Source organism: Ambystoma mexicanum, chromosome 5p (genome assembly GCF_040938575.1).
Source record: "Ambystoma mexicanum isolate Mex_15411 chromosome 5p, UKY_AmexF1_1, whole genome shotgun sequence".
Taxonomy (NCBI): domain Eukaryota; kingdom Metazoa; phylum Chordata; class Amphibia; order Caudata; family Ambystomatidae; genus Ambystoma; species Ambystoma mexicanum.
Window position 1 is genome coordinate 458756244 of NC_090930.1, and position 23908 is coordinate 458780151.

Below are 23908 nucleotides of genomic sequence, written 5' to 3' on the forward strand. Positions count from 1 at the left end.
TACACATATTATATATTATAGGGTATCTCCTCTCTTTTACAGGGACCAGGAAAACCCACCAGATCCTGACTCTAACACAGAAGTTAGCATGCTGACTACATGTGCACACAGTTTAAAAGCAGTTATGAGGGTTTTAATGGCCTGATGCATGAGTCATCAATGAAAGGGTAAACATAAAAAAGGGATAGCAGTGGGGTCATCGAGTATTGCGACTAATTGATCTGAGTCACAGACTTTATGAGCACTAGCCCAACTGATAGGCAGGCACCATCCCCAAAATCTTGCTCTTAAATCTATTGCAAGGAGCTAGGCAGCCGTCATTAAGAACGGCCATCATCACCATAATTACTCACACCACCAGTGTAGCAAGCAGCATAAAAGCTTGGGCTCTCCGGCACCATTTCATGGCCAGGAGCCATCCAGTAATTAAATGAAAAAACAGTATCAGAAACAGTTGTGTATGGTCAGGGTTACAAGGGGGACACCACATTTTTACACTCACACTTCCGGGACCATGAGATAGACAATCACTGTAAACTTTCAAGAAAAAATGATTTGTATTATTCACAATAGATAGTTTAAAAACCAAAGAATTCCACAAATATATATATATATTTTAAATCATCCAATAAAAAAGTGCTTATGGGGTTAGTTAAAGTGCAACAGTGCTAAAGTAAGTACATATTCGATTGACATCCTTCTGCTTAATCTATAACTAATTCCCACATATAATTCAAACATTGGTTATATACAAAATTAACCGGTCTGGTTTAGGACAAAATTGAACAATCCATTTAGTGTGTGTTTGTTTTTCTATGTCAACATCAGTGGAATCGAAGAGACAGATGACAAATACTTCAAAGTACAAGACTGGGTTATCAATCTTTAAATATTGGTTATTACAAACAAAACAGTACTGTCGACACGTTGTGTTTTGGCCAGTTACGGATGGTTATTCTTTCATTGAAAGCTAAGGCCTTCATCAGGATATGAAACAAATAACAACAACCTACTTATGTGCCCCTGACACACCATAATTTATCCAACAATTACTTTTTTTTTCTTCTTTCTTTTTCTTATTTTCTTATTCTCAAATCTTAGTGGTAGGAATGTGTCCTGTATCACCAACTAGAGAAATAGGTATTGTCCAAGAACAACAGGGAAAATATGCTGAATGTGCATTTTCTGCGCATTCGTCATAGTACAAAAATGACAAAGACAATAATATCGAATTGGGTGAGCGAGGGCTGCCGGGGTGTCCCCGCGCCCTTAGTTTGACATTATGGTCTTCAGTGGGTGCAGGGGTGCCCATTGAATGGAAAGAAGGGGACAAATGAAGAGATTCCGAAAAGCCTGAGTTTCAAACTGTGACCAAGTCGGCTTTGTACTTTTGAAACTCAAGCTTTTCAGAATTCATTTTTTTAATGTAGATCCGGAGAAATACAGTTGTAGAAACAGTGAGATACCCGTACTACCCAGTTCTCAAACACATGTATCACGTGTGTCCCACATGCACTCATATATTAATGTTCTTATACCTTATTTATTATATGTGCTCCTAATTAGAAGTTATCAGTGAGGGAAGCTTGGCTTTACTTTCTTTTGCCATGTTTAAACAAATAATCCTCTGCCTTTTTATTTTCGTTTTTGTGTGACTCCCTATCAAATATCGAGTCAATCAAAATCTACTATGCAAATCTATATAATTAAATCTGCCATCGTATTTATGGAAATCCATCAATTTGTTACCTTATTTTCTTTGTATGCTCCACAAACAACAGCTAACTTTCTGCTACCATCAATGAGGCATATTTCCATGATTCAGCAAAGTCCCATTGTATGACCTGCTTGAATTGCAGCACCCTATGGATGTAAAAAAGCAAAGCACTCTTTTAGGGATTTATGGTGTGCTCAAAACCTCCACACGCACATAAAATTGTGGTTAGGACATCACCATAGAGGAACTAAGCATTCACGGGTTCCTCACATCTTGTTCAGTCAACATTAGATCTATTCAATAGGTAAGGGTGCATCCCGACAAGCAAGCAACTTGCTTGGTATCTCAAAGCATCTAAATGTAAATATACCTACGTCGTATCTGTGCTAATACACCCAGTGTCTTTTGTGGCCTATTGGATTTGCAGACCGTCGAACACCAGAAAATTATTGAGAGCTAGGCAGGGAATCACATGTCCGGCAAGCCTCTACAGTGTGAGATCTAGACCGCTCAATTCATTTGGGGAATCACGTATGCGCATTGGTGTATAGCACAAACCTATTGGTCTAACAAAGTATATTTATGTATGTACCTTTCTATATTAATGAGTCAGCATGACCCCAAGGATTGACACGAAACAACAGTGTGTGCTGAAAGTGCTGGCCCAAACATGAACCGCTAATCTCATTCAGGGTTTAGCGCATGCGCCTATAAGTGTAGCACAAACTCTATAATGCAATATATACTTCTAGATCCTTTATGTCGAAATAACCGTGTGCCATTTTGAATTTAAGTGTCATATTGCTCCGGTTGTTGTCAGTGAAAACTAAGGGATGGAAACAGCTGATCTAATTCAGGGTATCTCACAAGCGCATTAAAGTGTGGTGTATGCCCTATAATGGAGCAATGTGTATCGGTGGGTATTAAACGGTATACCTTTCTACTTTTTAGTGTCATTCTGCCAGCGGTGGCCAGGAAAAAGAGTTGATGATAACATATGATTCACAGTAACTCAGATGTAAAACCTGGATTGTCCAGTTATATGTAAAGTCTGACAGCAAGGGGATTATTAACCTGTACCTGATGTGGAAGTTACACAATCAGCAGAGTGTTCCATTCGATGCAAATGTTTAGACCATTTTCTCCAGTATTCAGGTTTCTAATCCATCGTTGTTCTACTTTACTTAGTGCAGCATCACAATTACCTCCCATCGGGTTGGGGTCCACCTCCTGAATCACAAACCAAAACATTTCTTTTTCAGTCTGCTGTTTTTGCAAAAAATGTTCAACAAGCGGTTTATCTTGTACTTTGTTTTTAACACATGACCTGTGTTTGCAGATTCTCTGCCTTATCTCTCTTTGTTTTCCCAATGTATAAGAGATTACATGAAAATGTGATCCCATATCTGACATTGCTTGTTCTGCAATTGGTGTAGCATCCAAGTTCCCAATTCATTCCATTGGATTTCTGTTTATTCATGTTTTTTGTAAGGGAAACACCTACCACACTTAAAGTGTCCAGTAATTGGTGGTAAACCGAGGGGCTGCCCAATGGTGCCATTGAGGTTGTGTTTATGAACAGTCTTTGCCCTGTGCTGCAATAGCAGCTGTACCATTTCCTTCTATCCCCCAGGCAGGAGTATGATGATAGCCGGCAAAGGAGGCCAGCCCTGCGGCATTACCATGTGGCCACTTTATTCATCATTCAGCAGTGGCGGTAGCTGAACATCAATTGCTCTCCGCCAGGCAGACATTTTCTGGCAGGGGCTCTGTATGTTTTACCTGCAGAAGAAAGTGCGCTGCTTCCCTCCATTCGATGGCGGGAGCAAGCATTCACTTACTGCATCAGACGCTGCCTTCCGCCAATGCATATCTCCCCCGGGCGGGAGTTATTCCTCTTATGCGGCAGCCTGCTGCTCTCATTAACACAGCGGATGTTATGGGGTCAGGCCCTGCCGGCTCCCTCCTGCATATTTCATTTGCATGCACACAGGAGTCGGCACTTTTGGTGGAAAAACTGGCTCACGGTAAGCCATGCACCCCTTTTATTACAGGCATCACATGGTGTGGGCCACGTGTGCCTAACACGCAAAAGTGCGCAAGCCCACGAGAGGCTTAAATTACAACACAGGTCACGTGTTGGCAAAAATAGGAACATTGTGTTATTACCTGAGCATATGATCTGAAACCTGACATCTCGTATGAACATCTGGAAAATATGTTAGCACCTGAAGAATAAGGTAAGTACGTGTTTCTATAATGGTAGTATCTGGCATTTCTCTCCTTAGTAACCAACCCCACAACGCTTTTCTTGCAGATTCCAGGCAGAGAAATGGGAGCTTAGGGTCTTACAAAAGGCATTATAATACCATGGCATTTCACTGATATATATGAGTGACTAGGTACTTTCTGGCCATACCTGCTATGTGTCACAATACCTGCAATAGTATGTGAGCACCATAGCATGCCATAGCCATGGCAGGTTAGTTCCTGGCCGTTTGAGGCCAAGATCTTTGTAAATTGTTGCAGTCATTGGATGCATTAGGGTAATGCCTGGCAGGTTGTAACTATATAAAAGCCACAATAATCGGTGTTTACCAATGCCTGTCGTGTGTGTTGCTGGCGATATTGCAGAATGGAAAACAGACTATGCATGCATCCCATTTTCAACATGTTTGGGTGCCTTAACCAGGAATGGTCTTTGGTGTTCCTTGTGTTTTTCAGTACGTGAAGCACACACTCCTTGCACGGCGGCCAACGAGGGATTGGGGAGGGGTGGCAAGGGCGGGGCCATGCTTATGCATTGCAGGTTTTCTGAAGCAGAATCCGTTAAGAGAGGTGTTTTGGCCGAACGCCTCCATGTTCAAGGACTCTTCGCTCTAAATCATTAACCGCGCATTTCAACACGAACACGCCAGTCCCCACACACTCTGTAGTCTGTGAGAAAGGCAGCAACTGTACAGATCCGATCTCGGCTTCCTAATTTGCAGAGTAGAGCAGCATAACAGAGCCATGACCAAGAAAACCAGATCGTTTCCTAAAAATCTGACATGCTGCCAAACGACCGGCAGCCTTGACTTGGTGAGTAGGACTTTTTACGATGCATTTCATGCCCTGCGATTGGTCGATATTATCGTGAAGTCACTGTTCTTTTCAGAACACTTCTGGTATGAGTATCTGGAAAATATGTTAGTACCTGAAGAATAGGGTAAGTACGTGTTTCTATAACGGTAGTATCTGGCATTTCTCTCCATAGTAACCAACCCCAAAACGCTTTTCTTGCAGATTCCAGGCAGAGAAATGGGAGCGTGAGGTCTTATAAAAGGCATTATAATACCATGGCATTTCACTGATATATATATGAGTGACTAGGTACTTTCTGGCCATACCTGCTATGTGTCACAATACCTGCAATAGTATGTGAGCAGTTCTTTTCAGAACAGTGCGACTTCAGACGCTCTAAAAATAAAATAACTCACGCTAGAGAATGCCATCGAGTGTGTGGCGCACAGTCCTACAGTGTGCTTCCGGTTTCTGTTCTAGGGCTGCAATCTGCGTGACACGCTATGCACTATCGACAAAATCCGCGGAGTACCATGCATAGCAACATGGAGAGTAGCCCGCTGGGTGTTTGTTAAGTGGCACAACACAGCGCCATGAAATGGACGCTAATGGAATGAAAGGATGTCTAACTGCACTCACCTTTATTTCTGAAATGAGTAACGACGTTCAAAACGGACAATCAGCTCAACTGGCCCGGCTGGCTGTTCCGTTACACCAGTTGCGTAAAGGTTCACTATAAATATGGCGGTATTGGCAACATTGGTCGCATTTCCACTCGCCTCATTGGGACTTCTGCAACCCATATAGTCAAATATTCTGCATGCTTGTGAGTGTAGATGTTGCTTCCACTCACAATGGCGGTATTGGTGCTGGTGGTATTACTAGATCAACGAATACCGTCACTCCCCAAAGCAGTGTTTTGTGACTTTAGTAACACACACCCATAATAAGGGGTGAATAACCCTTACCTCGGGGGTAATGGTAATTCAACTTTGAGGTATTAGTATCTAATGCTACTATCTAATGCATCATACAATGAGGCTGAGCCTGTGAGTGGGTTCACTTGTTGGCATATGCGATTCAAAGCATGTCTGGAACTGGAGTGGGGAGCATTCCAATCGATTCCAGCCACCTCTTGAACTGATTATGAATGTCTCCAGGCCCTATGCAATGCAACCTGAGAACCTGTAACAACGGTGGGAACTCTTGTGGGTGCACGTTTGACAAAATTACATTAGCAAAGTGAATTTAAGGATAACACACACACACACACACACACACACTATATCCAGATATAATATGCCAAGTATATAGATGTAAAAGGTTGTCTATGTATTTGCGTTTGTATTTAATTTGAATTTATTAAACACCTTCGCCAAGCCGCTGTACAAAAAAGCAGAAAACGGTACAAAATAATGAACTAATGAATCCAGTAAGAATCAGCGTGAGAAACAGTAACTGAGAGGACAACAGAGAAGCGGCCAGGAGATGATCCTTAAGGTGCGAACGAAATATGTGAAGGGAGGGGGAAGCACGGATGTCAGGTGGCAGAGGGTTGCACTATGTGGGGGCAAGAAGAGACACCTGAAGGAGCACAAGGAGGCCAAGGAGAGGTAAAGAGGTGACGATTTTGAGAGTGAAGAGAACATGAAGCAGAATATAGAGAAACAAGAGGAGCAAGATGGGGAGACAGGCTATGATAGCACTTAAAAATGCAGGAAGAGTGAAAGAGGAGTCAAGAGATGTAAGGGGAGAATAGAGACAGAGAGAAGAGAGGGGGTAACAGAAGAACGAGCAGGAAGTAAAAAAAAAAGACAAATTGCGAATTGAAAAGCCAGCGTAGAGGAGTGAGGTGTGAGGAAGGAAGGCCAAAGAGCACAGCAAATCAATTGTCAAGTTGAGAAAGAATTGAAGAGGTAATAGGAAATTTAGCGGCACGAATGGATAGATAAGGATGTATTTTGCAGACATTGAAAAGAAGAAAGCGCCAAGTGTCGGCAGTCAAGGGTATATGAGAGGCAAAGGTTCAAGTGGGATCAAAGATAACACCAAGGTTGTGGGCGGAGGCGGTGAAAGGGAGGACAGAAGGGGGAAAGTGGAGGCCTGAAGGGGAACAAGGGGAGTGAAAGAGTGAGGTGGAAGTAAAGGATGTCTGTTTTTGAGGGATTGGGGTGAAGGAAGTGGGAGTGCATCCAGTTCTGGAAGACAGTGCTCCTGGATGAGACAGAGGCATGAATGGAGTCAGAAAATGTAGAAAAGGAGAAACAGATTTGTGAATCATTCACTTAGAAATGAGAAGCAAGGTTGCATGATTTAATCATAGAGAATAGAGGTATATAGTATAGATAGAAAGAAAACAGGGGGCCCAGAACTGAGCCTTTGGGGAAAGCATATTGAAGCAGTTGGGGAGAAGAGGTGTGCCCAGCACAGGATACGGGCAAAGAATGATTGGAGAGATAAAAGCAGAACCAATTAATGACAGAAGTGGAAAGTGAAAAGAAATAAGGTAGGATGGTCCACCATTTTCAAAGGCTGCTAATAGATCAAGGAGGATGAGTATTGAAGAGGATTTAGGGTGGTGAGCAGAGAGGAGAGAGTTGGTGGCATGAAGAAGAGTGATTTTTGTGGACCGAGCGGACCGAAACCAGACTGGGTCAGGGGAATAATAGAGTGATGGTTAACGTGAGAAATCTGGGAGTAAGGAACCGGTTCAAGAAGTTTCAAGAGAAATCGCAGAAGGGAAATAAGACAATATTTAGAAGAAGAGGAGGGATTCAGAGAGGGCTGTTTCAAAATGGGAATGATTACAGCATGTTTAAAGGAGATGGGGAAAGAAGCAGAAGACAGCGAGAGATTAAAGGGAGATGTTAGGAAAGGAATGATTGAGGGGTAGACAATGGGGATAAGGGAAGTAGACATACAATTATTTTGACAGCAATAATAAAGTATGTTCTAATTTGCAATATTTATGTGCCCCTCAGCCGCATCAGCCAGTACAAATGCTGCCATGGTCTCAGGTTGTAAGCTCAAAAGTATAAACATGTTACAGAATGTGCTAGCACCTACCGTTATGGGGAGCTGTAAGTGACTTCAATTAAGCACTCCAACTAAGTCAATGCCTAGTCTGGGATGCCCAATGGAAGCCCTTGTTCATATATTTTTTATGTCAAGTTCTTAAATCTGGATGATAAACCCTTATATAACACCCCTCTCTTTGAATCCCCCTGACCTCACTGAGCCAAGAAGTAGGTTTGTTTTGCAAATTAAAAGGTTTATTGGAAAAATTAAACAATATATATATCACACTTTTATGAATAAATAATATTTGAAAGCACACTTATGAATATGAACAATGATCAGTATTGGGTAATATTACAATAGCGACAACTCTTTAATCAGAAAGAAGTAGGAATAGGAAGGATAAAGTAGGAGAGAATACTTTGTATGGTTTCAAGGAAAAGCAATGATGGAAAGAATGCAGCACAGAAATAAACTGGATATGGTTTCAACAAGAGATAATCTGATCACTTTTTCCCTTGTGACAATTCACCCACCCCCCCCCCTTATGCAATATAAAGAGATGAAAGGGAGAGCTTTTTTCAGGATTACAATCAAAATGCAGTTCAAATTCCAGTTCCCCCCAGCAAGCTTAGAGACACCGGTATGCTTTTAAACAGGCAAAAATACGTTTACAAGTGATTTGCAATGAAGTGAAAAATATGCTGAATATACTTTGAATTAGTTCAGGTCAACACTAGCAATGATTCAGGAGTGATTTTCAGGTTGAAAACGAATTTCAGCAGTGGAAAGCAAGAGGCAGCTATTTTTACAAGTGGTGAAATTGAGCCAAACTGCAATTCGCTGCTTTTTTTCCGAGTGCGTAAACCGCGATTACGGAAAGACTCTAAGGAATTAGAAGGTCGTTTTGGGTTTGTTGGAAAGCTAAGGTTCTTAGCTTTAAAATGACAGTTAAATCTCGCTTCTAAAGATACAGATGTTTTTGTGGAGGTAGATTTTCAGAAATGAAGTCAAGATTTCAGAATGACAGATGACACTTTTGCAGCTTTGAAATCGCAGAATGGACACACGATTTCTATGCAGTTCTAGACAGGTTGAAATGGTTTGAATTAGATTACTTTAAACTAAGAGATGGGTTATGGACAGTTCTAGATACTCACTCCTTGTTTTGGAAGGGAATGGACCTCGTCACCGATCTGGTCAGGTTTGGGCTGCGATTCTCTCACCACGGGACGGTCTCTGGCACTGGTTCTGCTCACAGCGGGGCCTCTGGTCTGCTATCAGCACTGCACAGCGGTCTGGTCTGGGTCTGCCGGTTTCTGGGTACAGCTCTGCTTCCTAGGTCTGGATATGGTTTTGGCACAGGGTTCTAGCCAGTATCATACTGCTCGCCTGGCTGTTTTATAGTTTGGTTAGGTTGCTGGATTCTGGGGGCCCCTGAAAAGAGTTCAGCTTTTGGTTTTGGCCCCTGCTTAAGGTTCTAGAGTTTAATTCTAGAGTTTGGTTCTGGAGTCTATCTGGAGTCTATCTGGAGTCTAAGTTCTGGGGCCTCAAGAGTCTGGAGTTTTTGTCTGGATATGGCCGGGCAGTGTGCTGCGCAGAAATCGATGAGTAGTGGAAAAATGAGTGTCCCTATCTGGGTCGCAGTGGTTCTTTTTATGTCTTTTGAAAGTGGGTGGGAAGGCTGACTTTCTATGCCCAACCCACTAAGGATTCTGATAGGTTAAAGGATTTACTGTGACCTGACTGGGGAACGGAGTTGTAAGTCAGAATGAGTCATCAGGGGTCATGTTTATGGCTCAAGGAAAGGACACTCCCCTTTGTGTCCATACAGCATATCTTCTTTTTCATAAAACACATATTTACAATATACCCCACGTGTTAATATTACATAAATTGCATGACAGATTGCTTAAGGTACAGTTCGGTTCAAGTCACATGTTTCTACGAGCTTGGGTTCAGAAATGACAACATTTTGCGCTTTTCGTGGGTTTTGCAATATTCATTTTGCATCAAATCTTACACGGAGGTACATACCCTCTCTGGGCATATGACAGTAATTTTTCATTTTTCTAGCATAAACACTGTCTGCAATATTAATAATTATGGGGCTTGGCCTCAGAACATCCCACAGCGTCCAGCTTAGTCTCAAATTGTGAGTGAATTTTTTATATTAAGAATCTCCAAACTGTACATTTTTCTCCGCTTGGTATGATTAATTATCAGTATTATCATAAAACATACATTTGCTTTTACTTCAGTACACCCATTGGTTTGTCCCCGCCCCTAGAAACTTGGCTTGACTCAGAGATCAAATGTCTTGCCTTCCCCCAGAGCAGTGTTGTTCAGGCACACCCAAATCAGCTTATCCTATTCAGCTGAAAGAATCCTTTGTCTTGTTTCTCCAGGCTGCAGGGACATTCTCCTCCCTCTTAATCAACAGGACCCTCTGATTTCCTGTGCTGTTGCTGAGAAGACTAGGTGTGAAGGCTTCCCGGGGACAGCCAGCCTTTGAAATCTCAGCCAACTCAGGTTCCTGTTTAGCTTCAGAAATACAGGTCTCCTGTCAGAATTTAGATCACTAGCGCCGGTCAGTGTCAAGCACCGGCATTGCACCCATTTTCGACAGCTGCCTTACCAGTAAGCAATCCTCAAAATATACTTTGTTCAAATATGGATGCACTTCTGTGGACCTCAGATTCATGTAGATTCTTGCGTGAGAATGATGTTGACCCCCCAACAAGGAGGTGGGATCGTTTTAATTGTTTTGTGAGCCATGATTTTAGCAATTTTTGACATCAAGCAAATGAATTACCAACAGCTCTGGGTTGCTTTTGGCAATCAGTATTGCAATTCCCAAATGGTTTCAGGCTACTGTGTTTGTAGCCCAATGGTGGTTTTAGGCAGTGACCTCCTGTGGTCACTAATATAGGCTAAAGTGGGTGGCAGCCTATTCTTCAGATTTTTACTGTGCATTTTTGGATGATTTCTGGCAAGCAGCATGATTTCCGGTGTCCCTTCTGCTGTTTCTGCTCCCAGTAATGCACAATGATGTTGTTGGGCTTGGATGAGTGGGTTGAAATATCCCACAAGCCCCCCTCTTGCGATGGCGTTGATTTTCCATCAATGGGACTCGCATGACTCGGATGTTCGCCTCATTTTCTTCTGATTCCACAGATGGCAAAGTTCAGCATCTTTTCCTCCATCAGGGTGGATCAATCGGGTCTCCTTGCCGGTCCTGATGGGAGTATTGGGCGGTACTCCAGGCCCCTCGGATCTTTGCTCCCGGTGCCCGGGTCGTCCTCCTTGGGCAGTCTCCATGGTTTCATCTCTCCTAGGATGACAAAGCAAAAGTGGCAGAAACATATTCATAGACATTTCCCCACCACTATTAATGTAGTGGGGTGAACATATACATTTTTATAAATCAGGAGACATTTGCAATCTTATCATTGTATTTTAGAGACTATATGTGGGATATTTTAGGGTTGGAAATGTATTAATATGGAGCAGCCCCCTCTGGGATTGCAGAGGACTCCTCCAGTTGCTGCAGAGTGTTCCTGGGATGGCAACACTTTAGCTGATTAATATGGACCCACTTGTCTTCCCCTTCCGCCAAACTGCCTTTGGGGATGCGGATCTTGTAGGCGACTGGTGAGATCTTGTCTACAATTTCAAAAGGTCCCTTCCAGGTTGGCAGAAATTTCCGCTGTTTGGCCTGGTTCCTTTGGAAATTTTACAGATAAACCCGGCCTCCTACATTGTATTCCTTTCTGGTGGTCTTCAGGTCATAGAGGGTCTTCATGCTATCAGCTGATCTTTCTAGATTTCGCTGAGCATAGAGAAAAGCATGTTGAAGGTGTTTCCTTAAATTCTCAACATACCCATGAGTTGTGGAGGCATTGATCAATGTCTGCTCTTGGGTCCTGTATAACAGATGCTAGGGAAGCACCATCCTGCGTCCAGTCATCAACTCAAACAGTGACATTTTAGTTGCAGATGAAGGGGTAGATCTGATGGCCATTAGGACAAGAGGTAATCGAATATCCCAACTTCGCTCAGAATCTGCCACAAACTTTTAATATGCTCACAATGGTTTGGTTGTAATGTTATGCTGCACCAGAAGAATCTGACCGGTAAGCAATGTGTAGCTTCCTTTTAACCCCCAGTATCTCCCACATCTTAGTCATTACTTCGCTGGTGAAACGGCTACCTCTGTCTAACTCAATCATTTGGGGTAGTCCAAAACGCGAAAAGATGTGGTTGATCATCAGGGCAGCTGCTGTTTCTGCCTTGCAGTTTGTGGCCAGGAGACATTCCACCTATTTAGTAAATAAGCATGTCACTGTCAACATGTACTTATTCCCCCTAGAGGAGCAAATCATGGGCCCGATAAAGTCGACTTGTAAATCTGACCATGGCAGTGTCATTCCCCTCTTTTGGAGAGGCGCACGGTGTGTGAGGGATGTTGGCTGAAATTGTGCACACCCAAGACCCCTTCAAGTATTGGTCGAGACCCTGCCCCATGTGTGGCCAGTATGCAACCTCTCTTAAGATCTCAAGTGTTGTCTGAAACCCCCCATGACCGGCGGTGGCCGCATCATGGGCGTGACTTAACATCAGGCTTCGGAATGAGATAGGAACCACCCACTGATCATGACCAGCTTGGGATTTCCTTACCAACAAACCGTGTTGGATTCAGAACATTATTGGACATTTCATCAACACTCTGAGGTCCTCTTTCCCAATGTAATTGGTATCCGTCAGGGGAAAGTTCTCAGGTTCCTCAACGTGTTGGTAAAACTTACCAATTATTGGATCCCCCTTCTGAGCCGTAATCAAATCAGCATCTGGGGTCTCCTTACTCCATTGTGCAGTTGAAAGATCATTGTGAGCATTTGTCTGGGTCCTCGTGAAAGCAGTGACCTGGATTTCCCCCAAAAGGGACTTAATCTCTATTAGATTCCCTTGGATGGCCCCGGTTTTGGTCAGCTGATCAGCTAAGTCATTTCCAGTTTTGTCTGATCCCTCTACTTTGGAATTACCCTTGATCTTTTTCCAGTAGATGGTCATCCCATTCAAGGTGACCAGATCATCAATATTTTGGATTAACGTCCCATGTTTTAAGGGTTTGTTGTTAGCACATAACATGCCTCTGGTTTTCCAATTAATCAGGTGCTCCACGAACCTGTTCCGTACATAATCTGAATCTGTGATTATGACCAGTTCGTGGAGTTGATGTTGGACAGCAGTGAGGATGGCTTGATGCACAGCCATCAACTCTGCCACCTGACTACTTCGGGGACCAATTTTGTACCCAGCGGAGGGTTCTGGGGACTCATTCACCCATGCATTCTGTCGGGGGGGAAATTCTCCCGGGGTCTGCTGGGCCGTCCGCGGACCCCCGGGCAGGGAGGCCCCAACTCCTCCCGCGTATCCCAAAAATGAGTATGAGGCACACGCAAGAAGCAAGGTGGTTCTGCTGTTTATTAAACAATGGCAGGGATGGGTCAAGGATCGTACGCGTCCGTCCTGACTCTCTCGAAATTCGTGGGGCTCGCAGGCCCTTTTTACCTCAGTATGACGCGCTACTTGCGTCACCTGGGAAAGTTAGCAAAAAAACCTATCGTCACTCTGGATTGGTTCCTCGAGTGGTAGGGTTAGTATAGCATACGTATAGAGAACACTGTTTGTGTTTAAGAGTCAGTCAGGTGGTATACTTGGGTTGTCCCTTCTATTAGATACATGAAAATTGTTACATGAAGACCCCTGATGATTGGCTAATGTTAATGGCGTCAGTGATAATTGCCCCATGTTCTGATTGGTCCACTCGCGAGCCCCCCAGCTTGGGACCATCGTTGTTCCCAGCTCGCGGTGCACCTGTCATTTGCAACAATGTGTAACTATGTGTTTGTGCAGACAATGCATGGATTTGTTCATATGCTTGAGAGCAGACTACTCCCACCGCCGCAGATGTCCATTGAGTCGCTTCATTGTTGCTGCCTGTGTCTCACACGTGGGACCCAGGCGCCTCCTCCCTCCTGGGTCTGGCACCCTGTCAGGTTCGGCTTGGTCACGTGAGGAGAGACCGTGGTTGAGGCAGAATTCTGCACATTTAATGTTGCATTTTCCACTGTGTGTCTGTCTTAGTTTGCAGGTGTGACCTTGGCTTTGGCTTGTGGTATGTGAGTTTGGAACATTACTCCCTTGGCTGTCTGTTCTCGCCGGGCTCATTCTGCAGGGTCAGCAATTGTACTCTTGCTCGTTCAATGTTCGTGGAGGCTCTTGCTTGCGTGCTTGCGGCCTACTTGGGCCTGGTGCATAGGTGGGGATGTTTGATGCACGGCGCTTTAAGTTACGGTATCATATTGCTTTATCCCCAGTATCATGTCTTCGTTATATTTCTCATTGCAATGCATGGGTTAGGAGAAGCGTCAGCAAGCATTTTAGATGAGTTCGTTGTGCGTCTTGCGTTTCTGCATTTTGAAAAACCTATGTGAAAAATAATAAAGATGCGCGTCAGTGGGTGTGTCCGTCACCTACGTCATAGCACTGAATATGTTCTTCGTGTGGATTGGTGTGGGAGTGTCCAGTGTGCATGTTTATGTTTGCACGGGTGTTCTGACCGTTGGCTAGGTCATCATGGCATCTCTAACGATGTGTTTATTTACTGTTGAATGGTTCAGTCGAGTTCATCCATGCTGCAGGTGTCGGCTTGGGCAGGGCAGGCTGGTGGGCAGGCTGGTGGGCACATCCGTATGTTCCTGTACCAGGGTATTTGGTCGTCTGGTAGATAGGCAAACTCCTCTCGTGGCGAGTGTCTGGGCCGCGATCCTCTAGGCCAGGGGCGTGAGGGGATTGGTGGGACTCTTTTGTCCCATTCTCCCACTTCAATTCCCTACGCCGGCCACAAGTTCTTTCTCCACGTTGTTGTCAACATGGTAAGAGCATCCATCTACATAGACAGTGGGCATTCCCTCACACATGTCTTCTTCAAAGACTTTGTGTGGGGAATTAAGGCATGCCTCCATGTTGTCCTTGATTTTTAGACTTTTGTCCTCGAGACAGTTTTCTCTGGCACAATCATTCAAGTCAGCCAGACCTTGTGCGAGGGGACTCTTCTTGTTTTGGCCATATCTGACCTCCAGAGGAAAGCCTTGCATTGAAAGGATCCAGGAAGGAATTTGGGAATTACATTTCCGGCCCGGATTCTGTCACTTTGCAGATATTGCAGAGGCTGGTGTGGAGTCTCCACTATGATGTGTTCCCCCTGGATAAACGGGCGGTAGTTCTTCAATGCCCACACCGTTGCCAGGAGTGCCTTCTCACAATCGTTGAATTTTTCCTCCACAGAGGATAAAGTTTTTACTCGCATAGGAGATTACTTTATTGACCTTTCATGCTTTTGATATAATACTGCAGTCAAACATGTATTAGAGAACCCTGTTTCCAAGAAAAACTCCTTGTTTCTGACAGGGTAAGCTAGGCAGGGCGCATGTGAGAGGCTTCTTTTGAGTTGTATTACTGCCTCAGATTGTTCTGGACCCCATTCCCATTTGACCCCCCCTTCAAGTGATGAATCAGGGGTCTAGTGATCTCTGCGTAGCCCTCAATGAACTTTCTGCTGTAATTAATCAGTCCAAGGAGGATCCTTAGTTCCCGCAGAGTTGTGGGGTCTTTCAGTTTCTGAAGTGCTTCCACTTTCTTTTCCTGGGGACAGAGACCCTGAGGAGTAATCTCATGCCCAAAGAAATTAACACGGGTTCTACACCACTGTGCTTTCTGAAAGGAAAGTTTTGCTCCGGCGGCCCTCAACTGTGTCAGAACATAACGGATGTCCGCTATGTGTTCCTCCACAGATGAACTTTTGATGAGGACATCATCTACATAAACCAGGTTACCGCTCGCACCCAGGTCGGGCATGGCCTTGTGTAGGAAAATGTTGAATTCATTGCCGGAGTTGAGGTATCCGAAGGGAGTCCGGGTCCATGTGTACTGCTGGCCCCCAAAGGTAAAAGCCAGTTTGTATTGGTCCTCCCTACTGACAGGCACAGTCCAGTATCCATTGGTCAGGTCTATTGCAGTGAATACCTGTGACCCCTGGATCTGGGCCAGCCCTTGCTCAATGTAGGGAAGAGGCCATCGGGAAGTATGGACCCGTTTGTTGAGCTCCCTAAGGACAGCGCAGAGTCTCCACTGGCCGTTTGGCTTCAATATTCCCAGCACCAGATTATTGAAGGTGCTGTGTACTGGACGGATTATCCCCCGGGACTCAAGGTTCTTAATTATTTCAGTAAGGGACTCCATGGATGCGAGAGGCAAGCAATATTACTTCACAAACACTGGAGTCATGCTAGGGTCCATGGGAATTGTTGTTGTGTGGATGTCGGTGCGGCCACAGTCATATGAGTCCACCGCAAAGAGATCTTGAAAATCCAAGAAAACTTGTTTCAACTTCTGCTTCTGCTCCCGAGTCACACAGGCATCAGCTAGGTTGACTCTCTCTTCAACCAACTGCCTGAAGCCTGGAAAGACCTCTGGTTTTGCTATCTCAGCCGCCTCCTCCAGCTGGGTGGAGAAGTCCCTGATCAGAGTGCTGATTTGGACTGGAGGCTTCAGGTGGGAAAGGCAGCCCTCATGGACCTGGAAAATCACCTCATCCCTCCTGAAGTCACAACTCACATCTTCCTTACCATAAGGGCAGGAAGTGTACACCAGGAAGTTCCCCCCATGCCGGGTAAAGATCCTGTCTGGTGTTGTATTGTCGTCATTGTCACTGTCAAAACAGTCCTTGGGGATTGGTCCTAACAGTTAATTTCCTAGATCAATGGAAAAATGTCGGTCATCAACCGCCATTCCAATAATGGTGCCTGAGGCTAGAGTAATGCTCTAAGTCGCTGTTATCCACCTCTATTGGAATGGTGTCATGTTCTATATTGACTAATTGTGTTGGGTTTACCCCCAACCCTTGCTGTTGGAGAGAAGCATTTAGATGAATATAAGCATCAGGATTTTTCAATTTTTGTCCTCTTTTAACTTTCACTTCCAGGGAGAATTGTCGGGTCCTTAGGGAATGGTGACTTCCTCTCCAATCTGAATTTCAACTGCATAAGGCAGCAGTTGAGCTGACCTAAATGCTTTTTCTTGGTCCTCGAAGCCCATGGGATTATCCGCTAATCGGGACCAAGCTTTGGAGTTTATTAGGTCCAAACTAATGGCAAAGCGATTGAGAATGTCACTGCCTAAGTAAAAGGTGGCAGTGACGTCTCGCAAGACCCAACAATTATGCACTATGCTCTTGTTGCCAATAGAGATTTTGAGCATACACCTGCTTGGCAGGAAATGTTTGGAAATGTTTCCAGATCCATTTCCCATTTGTCTATCAGTTTGAATGTGGGAATGGCAGGATCTTTTGGGAGTTGGCGGAACATGGCTTCACTGATGAAGCTCTTACCGTTGTTCACACACACTCGGTCGAGAGCAGAGTCCTTCCCATCATTTAACTGAACAGGGATAAACAACTGCTCTCCAATTTCCTGAACATCAGCCAGGCTCTGAGCTGATTTCACATCTCTCTGGACTATAGGAGTGGGAATGTCTGATGTGGATTGGTAAAGAATTTCAGAGTTTTTTCTTCCAGTGTGTAATACCACCTTAAACTGGAAGGAAGGTTGATTTTCAGAAATAGAGAGGACCCCCCATCACCAGTCTGTTGTCCTACTGCTATTACTGTTATGTCTGGAATTTGGTTGTTCTGGAAGTGAAATTCTACTTGGTCAGATGTTTGTTCAACCATGTGGCATGTGCCGTTTAAACTAACATGGTTGACACCCTGTTTTAATTTAATTGGTCGGCTAGTCTGGGTCCAGAGGACCTTGTTTACGCAATCTATTAGTGGTGACAACCTTCTCAAGAGGTCATTCCCTAGTAAACAAGGGGTGCCCTCTGGAGTCACTACGATGACCGGGTGTTTCACCTTGTGTCGCCCATTTTTATGTCCAAATCCGCATTCCCCTGGACGGGAATTTCCTTCCCGTCAAAGTTCTGAAGTTGTCCAGGAAGAGAGGTGAGAGGAATACGGTAATTCTCCCCCCTTCCTCCATTTAGTTCATCAAAGGCCCTTCTGGACAGAAGGGTAGCTTGGGATCCAGTGTCCACCAGTGCCAAAATTGTACCCCGCCCCTGTACTTGTACCGGGGCATAGTATCTTTCCTCCTTCTCCTCAAGGGGGCACAGATAATGCACATTTTTGGACAACTGGCGGGCCACTTTTCTGGTTTTGGACGTGCAACGAGAACAGATTTGGGCAGAATTCTGTGGAGAGTCTTGGGAATCTGAAAGAAAAAGTTGGCAACTAGAAATGGGAGACTTTTTGGGTTCCCCTGGCTCCGGTTCCAGGCTGCCCCCCCCCTTTTTGGAGGCAGTCACCAGGGTGGGTTTGAACCAGGGGATTTTCATGATATTTCTTCTCGGATGAGATGATGGGCGGCGCTAGCTCAGTCCCCACATCTACCCAGTCTGGATGTGAATCCCTTGGGACTCATTTTTCTTTGGGAGGAGTTCCCCCATCTCTGAAGGAGAAGATCCTTTTCCCAGGATCCTCTGAGGATCCCTCTCCCTCACATTGGTAGATCTGTACCTCCTCCTCAAAGTGGGTCTGTTTGGGTCCTTTGTTTCTCCTACCTCCTCTCTGCTCCTTGGGTGGCAGACCTCCAGGGGTAGGAGATTTTGTTTCCAGTTCCTGGGTTTCCAGGGGCTGTTTACAAGTGGGGAAGGAAGCTTCCTCCAAGGCTTTACACCCCCTTCCCCTTGTGCCTCCTCCCTGGGAACCAGTGGATTATCGGGGTGCTGCCCCGTCATTGTTCTGGAGCACCAGGCCCAGAGTTTGGTGCATTCTGCACCGGCATGCTCATCTGAGGGTTCTGTTGAGCCCTCAGCATGTGACCCAGATCCCGTGCCATATTTTGGACCTGGCGCTCTAACTGTGAAACCCGCTCAGGCTGATACGGGGTTCTGTTTTCTCCCCTGGCTGATCCCGGGAAGGGTAGCTATCCCTTCTCTGGTAGTACCCTGGGTTGGGGAGATTTGGGTACCCCTCCACCCTTGGCCTCCCCTCTCCCGGATTAGGTTGTCTGTGTTCAGGGAAGTGGGGAAAGAAGGATGGATGATTTTGGGGCTGGAAGTTGGTTGGATACCTGGGGAAAAAGTTCTGCCCAGGATTTGAGGAATTTCTGCCCTCCTGTGGGAAGTTAGGAGGGAAGTTCCCTGGGTTAGGTGCTTGGCTGGATCCCCCCCTTCGGCTGGAGGAGTCCACACATAACCCAGGATGGGTCGGTTTCCCTTGTAGCGGGGACCTACATAATCAGGGGAGTGAGGGATTCCATTTGTGGGACTACCTCCTTGACTCCCTGTCTGTGACTGGCCCGAGGGCCTTCTTGGCTTTGAATTATTCTTTTCAGGCAAGTTTTTAGGCCCCCCCATCTCCAAATCTAAAACGGGGCAACCTTTACCTCTGCCACCTTGGCAGCAACAGGGTTGCTGGTCGGTTTGGGGCTTTTCTGCGCATTACTTTTATTTTCTATGGGCTTCTGCACCTCATAGATTCGGGTGGCCTGTTCAATGACCCAGTCTAGCGACCTTTTCTCATGAAAATCTCTCACTAGCTGGGTCATGGTGTATTTGGGCAAGGTATGGAAAAAGTGTTAACAAATTCTTTGCTGTCCGCGCGCACCCTTTTGGTAGTCTGTGCAAAGGCATGCTTCAATTGCTGCACAAATTCTGGTGGGGCCTGATCCTCCCCACATTGCAAATTGTAGGCTGCCTTGTGAGCCTCTTGGGGATTTCTGTGAACAGAAAAGTGCTTTTCTGTAGATGGACCATCTCGCATGATTTTGGTCCTCCAGCCCCGCAAAGAAACTGGAGTATTCTGTGGAGAATGTCCATTTGTCGTACTGCATGCAGCTACTGCTGTCTTTCAAAGGGAAAGTCTCCATCATTTGCTCAAAGAGCTCCAAGTGTTCCCACACAGAATACTTGGCATTCTTGTGATAAGGCGTGATGACACTCCTGATTGCCTTAATCTGTTTTAAGGGGTTCTTAAGCAAGGCCCTTTTTGCCTTATTGGCCATCTTGGTTCAGGAAACCCTGGTCCATTCATCCTCTGAATCAGAAGCACTGCTCCCAGAGGTGCCAGTCTGATCTTCCAGGTTTTCCCGGATTCTGTAAGCCTGGGAATGGCTGGAAGAATGTGGGGACCTGGTCTCCTGTGTCCTGTGATGCTCAGAGGAGTCTTCAGATTCCTCCTTGCTGCCAGGATTTGATGGGTACCCCCCCATTGACCTAACTGGGCAGAGGTTTTCAGGATGCCCTTAGTGGGCCTACTCTCCTGGGGATCCCCACTAAATTGCACTGTACTTGGGTGCCCATACCCGGATGCCCGCCCATCAATTCCTGGGACGTACTGGCCTATGAGCCCCATACTTTTGGCTGGATATTAATCTGCCATCCCCGTGGCCCTGGGCTCATGTGCGCCATGGGACACGGGGGTGGCAGAGTCCAAGGACTGGGAGAGATGAAGGCCTCTGGTACTAGGGCTCCTGAGGTTATGCTCAGGTGTTTCCCTTTCCCAGCGAACCTCATCTCTGTCAGCCCCTGCTCCCTGTTGCCATGCAAGAGCCTGTGCTTTCAGTTCCTCAATCAAGGCCTTACTAGACTCTATCAGTCTCTCCTGCATGGCTATCGGTTGCTGGAGCCTATCATTGTGCTGACAGAGAGCCTCTTTTTCCATCTGTGCTTCCTGGATGGTCCTGGAGTATTGGGTCAGTCTTTGCTGCAGGAGGGTTACCTCCTGGTTACTGTCCCTACTGGCCTGCTCCCTTCTTGCCAGAGCATCTTCCACCCTTCTGGTGTGCTCTAGCAAGTTCTGGTGTTCTTTTTGGAGGTCACCCAGTCCCTGAGGTCCAGGTGATTTTCTTCCATTTTCCTTTTTAAGTGGCAGACTTCCTGGACTTAGGTGTCCCTTTCCTGAGTAAGAGTCTGCATCTGTGCCGCCAGGTCGTCCCTCTGCCTTTGAAAAGCACCAGCTCTCTGGCGCTCCTCATCAAACTCTGCCTGGGTATCCAGGTGTTTCAAAATCAATTTGTTGCTCTCTGCCTTCACTCTATCTAGGTGGCTTTGCAGGGTGACTACCTGCTCAGCACATACCCTGTTGAAGTCCAGTTGTTGCTCCAGCTTTTTCTGGCTTTGCAGTAGGGAGTCCAAACCTTCTTGGTACTCCTTCTGCAAGGCCAGAAATCTAGTATCCTGGTCTGCCTTTTCCTGTTGCAGGATACCCATGTCCTCTTTGATTTTAATGATATGCTGCCTACTATCATTTTCTGACTCCTGGCTCTTCTGCAGCCTCTGCTCCGAAGAGTCCAGGTCAGATTGGGCCTTCTCTAATGCCATCAGTTGCCTATTTACCAGATCTTGGCCTTCAGCACATTTGTCCTGTATGGCTCCCATATATAAATATAAATATGCCGCTATCCTGGCAATCTTTTCGTGCTCATCTTTGGCTTTAGGGGCCATATATAGTTCACTCAGGGCCACATGTAAGAGACCCTGATCTCTCCATGTATCTGACCCTGTTGCAGTGATCTGGGGTGCGATTGCCTGCAACCACACCGTCTGGTCCTGTTGAGTCCACTCACCTCTCACAAATAGCTTATGTAAGAGGTGCTCTCTCGCTATTTTGATGTCTACCATTGTCGTCATTCTGGAAATTGATTTCCTTCCTGACTTACAGAAGTTAGTATTTTATTTTGCAAAACAGACCGTTTCCTTAGATCGTTCCTTTAAGGAGTGCTTTTACAGAATAACACAGCGTGGTGATCCAACGGGATGTATGTATCCTGTCAGTTAGCACAGTGTATTAAGCTGCATAAGTGGTAGATCTAATCCAGACGTCCCGTTACGAGCCCCCACTCTGTAAGTGACTTCAATCAAGCACTCCAACTAAGTAAATACCTAGTCTGGGATGCCGAATGGAAGCCCTTATTCATATATTTCTTATGTCAAGTTCTTAAATCTGGATGATAAACCCTTATATAACACCCCTCTCTTTGAATCCCCCTGACCTCACTGAGCCAAGAAGTAGGTTTGTTTTGCAAATTAAAAGGTTTATTGGAAAAATTAAACAATATATATATCACACTTTTATGAATAAATTAATATTTGATAGCACACTTATGAATATATGAAGTGATCAGTACTGGGTAATATTACAATAGCGACAACACTTTAATCAGAAAGGAGTAGGAATAGGAAGGATAAAGTAGCAGAGAATACTTTGTATGGTTTCAAGGAAAAGCAATGATGGAAAGAATGCAGCACAGAAATAAACTGGATATGGTTTCAACAAGAGATAATCTGATCACTTTTTCCCTTGTGACAACTTACTCCCCCCTTATGCAATATAAAGAGATGGAAGGGAGAGCACGCAGTTTTCAGGATTACAGTCAAAATGCAGTTCAAATTCCAGTTCCCCCCAGCAAACTTAGAGCCACCGGTATGCTTTTAAACAGGCAAAAATACTTTAACATGTGATTTGCAATGAAGTGAAAAATATATTGAAAATGATTTTAATTCACTATAGAAGATTCAGGGTAGGTGATAGCTGCTTTGAATTAGTTCAGGTCAACACTAGCAATGATTCAGGAGTGATTTTCAGGTTGTAAACGAATTTCAGCAGTGGAAAGCAAGAAGCAGCTATTTTTACAAGTGGTGAAATTGAGCCAAACTGCAATTCGCGGCACTTTTTCCGAGTGCGTAAACCGCGATTAAGGAAAGACTATAAGGAGTTAGAAGGTCGTTTTGGGTTTGTTGGAAAGCTTAGGTTCTTAGCTTTAAAATGACACCTCGCTTCTAGGACATATGGTTCAAAAGATACAGAGGTTTTTGTGGAGGTAGATTTTCAGAAATGAAGTCAAGATTTCAGAATGACAGATGACACTTTTGCAGCTTTGAAATCACAGAATGGACACACGATTTCTATGCAGTTCTGGACAGGTTGAAATGGTTTGAATAAGATTAATTTAAACTAAGAGATGGGTTATGGACAGTTTTAGATACTCACTCCTAGTTTTGGAAGGGAATGGACCTCGTCACAGATCTGGTCAGGTTTGGGCTGTGGTTCTCTCGCCACAGAACGGTCTATGGCACTGGTTCTGCTCACAGCAGGGCTTCTGGTCTGCTCTCGGCACTGCACAGTGGTCTGGTCTGGGTCTGCCGGGTCCTGGGTACAGCTCTGCTTCCTGGGTCTGGATATCATTCTGGCAGAGGGTTCTAGCCAGAATAATACAGCTCGCCTGGCTGTTGAATAGTTTGGTTAGGTTGCTGGATTCTGGGGCCCCTGAAAAGAGTTCAGCTTTTGCGTTTGGCCCCTGCTTAAGGTTCTAGAGTTTAGTTCTAGAGTTTGGTTCTGGAGTCTATCTGGAGCCTACCTGGAGTCTAGGATCTGGAGCCTCAGGAGTTTGGAGTTTTTGTCTGGATATGGACGGGCAGCGTGCTGCGCAGAAATCGATGAGTAGTGGAAAAATGAGTGTCCCTATCTGGGTCGCAGTGGTTCTTTTTATGTCTTTTGAAAGTGGGTGGGAATGCTGACTTTCTATGCCCAACCCACTAAGGATTCTGATAGGTTAAAGGATATACTGTGACCTGACTGGGGAACGGAGTTGTGAGTCAGAATGAGTCATCAGGGGTCATGTCTATGGCTCAAGGAAAGGACACTCCCCTTTGTGTCCGTACAGCATATCTTCTTTTTCATAAAACACATATTTACAATATACCTCACTTGTTAATCTTACCCAAATTGCATGACAGATTGCTTAAGGTACAGTTCGGTTCAAGTCACATGTTTCTGCGAGCTTGGGTTCAGAAAAGACAACATTTTGCGCTTTTTGTGGGTTTTGCAATATTCATTTTGCTTCAAAACTTACACGGAGCTACACACCCTCACTGGGCATATGACGGTAAGTTTTCATTTTTCTAGCTTAAACACTGTGTCTGCAATATTAATAATTACGGGGCTTTGCCTCAGAAAATGCCACAGCGTCCAGCTTAGTCTCAAAT

At 45.1% G+C, this 23908-nt stretch overlaps 1 protein-coding gene across 1 annotated transcript in view; it reads left to right on the plus strand.

Moving 5' to 3' along the window:
* The first annotated feature begins 4615 nt into the window (after positions 1–4615).
* LOC138481016 (sodium- and chloride-dependent neutral and basic amino acid transporter B(0+)-like) overlaps positions 4616–23908 on the plus strand; it is an 839328-nt gene continuing 820035 nt past the window's right edge. The window contains exon 1 of the mRNA XM_069612864.1: positions 4616–4798. Within this exon, the coding sequence (XP_069468965.1) occupies positions 4730–4798 (69 nt within the window). The 5' untranslated portion in view covers positions 4616–4729. The remainder of the gene's footprint in view (positions 4799–23908) is intronic.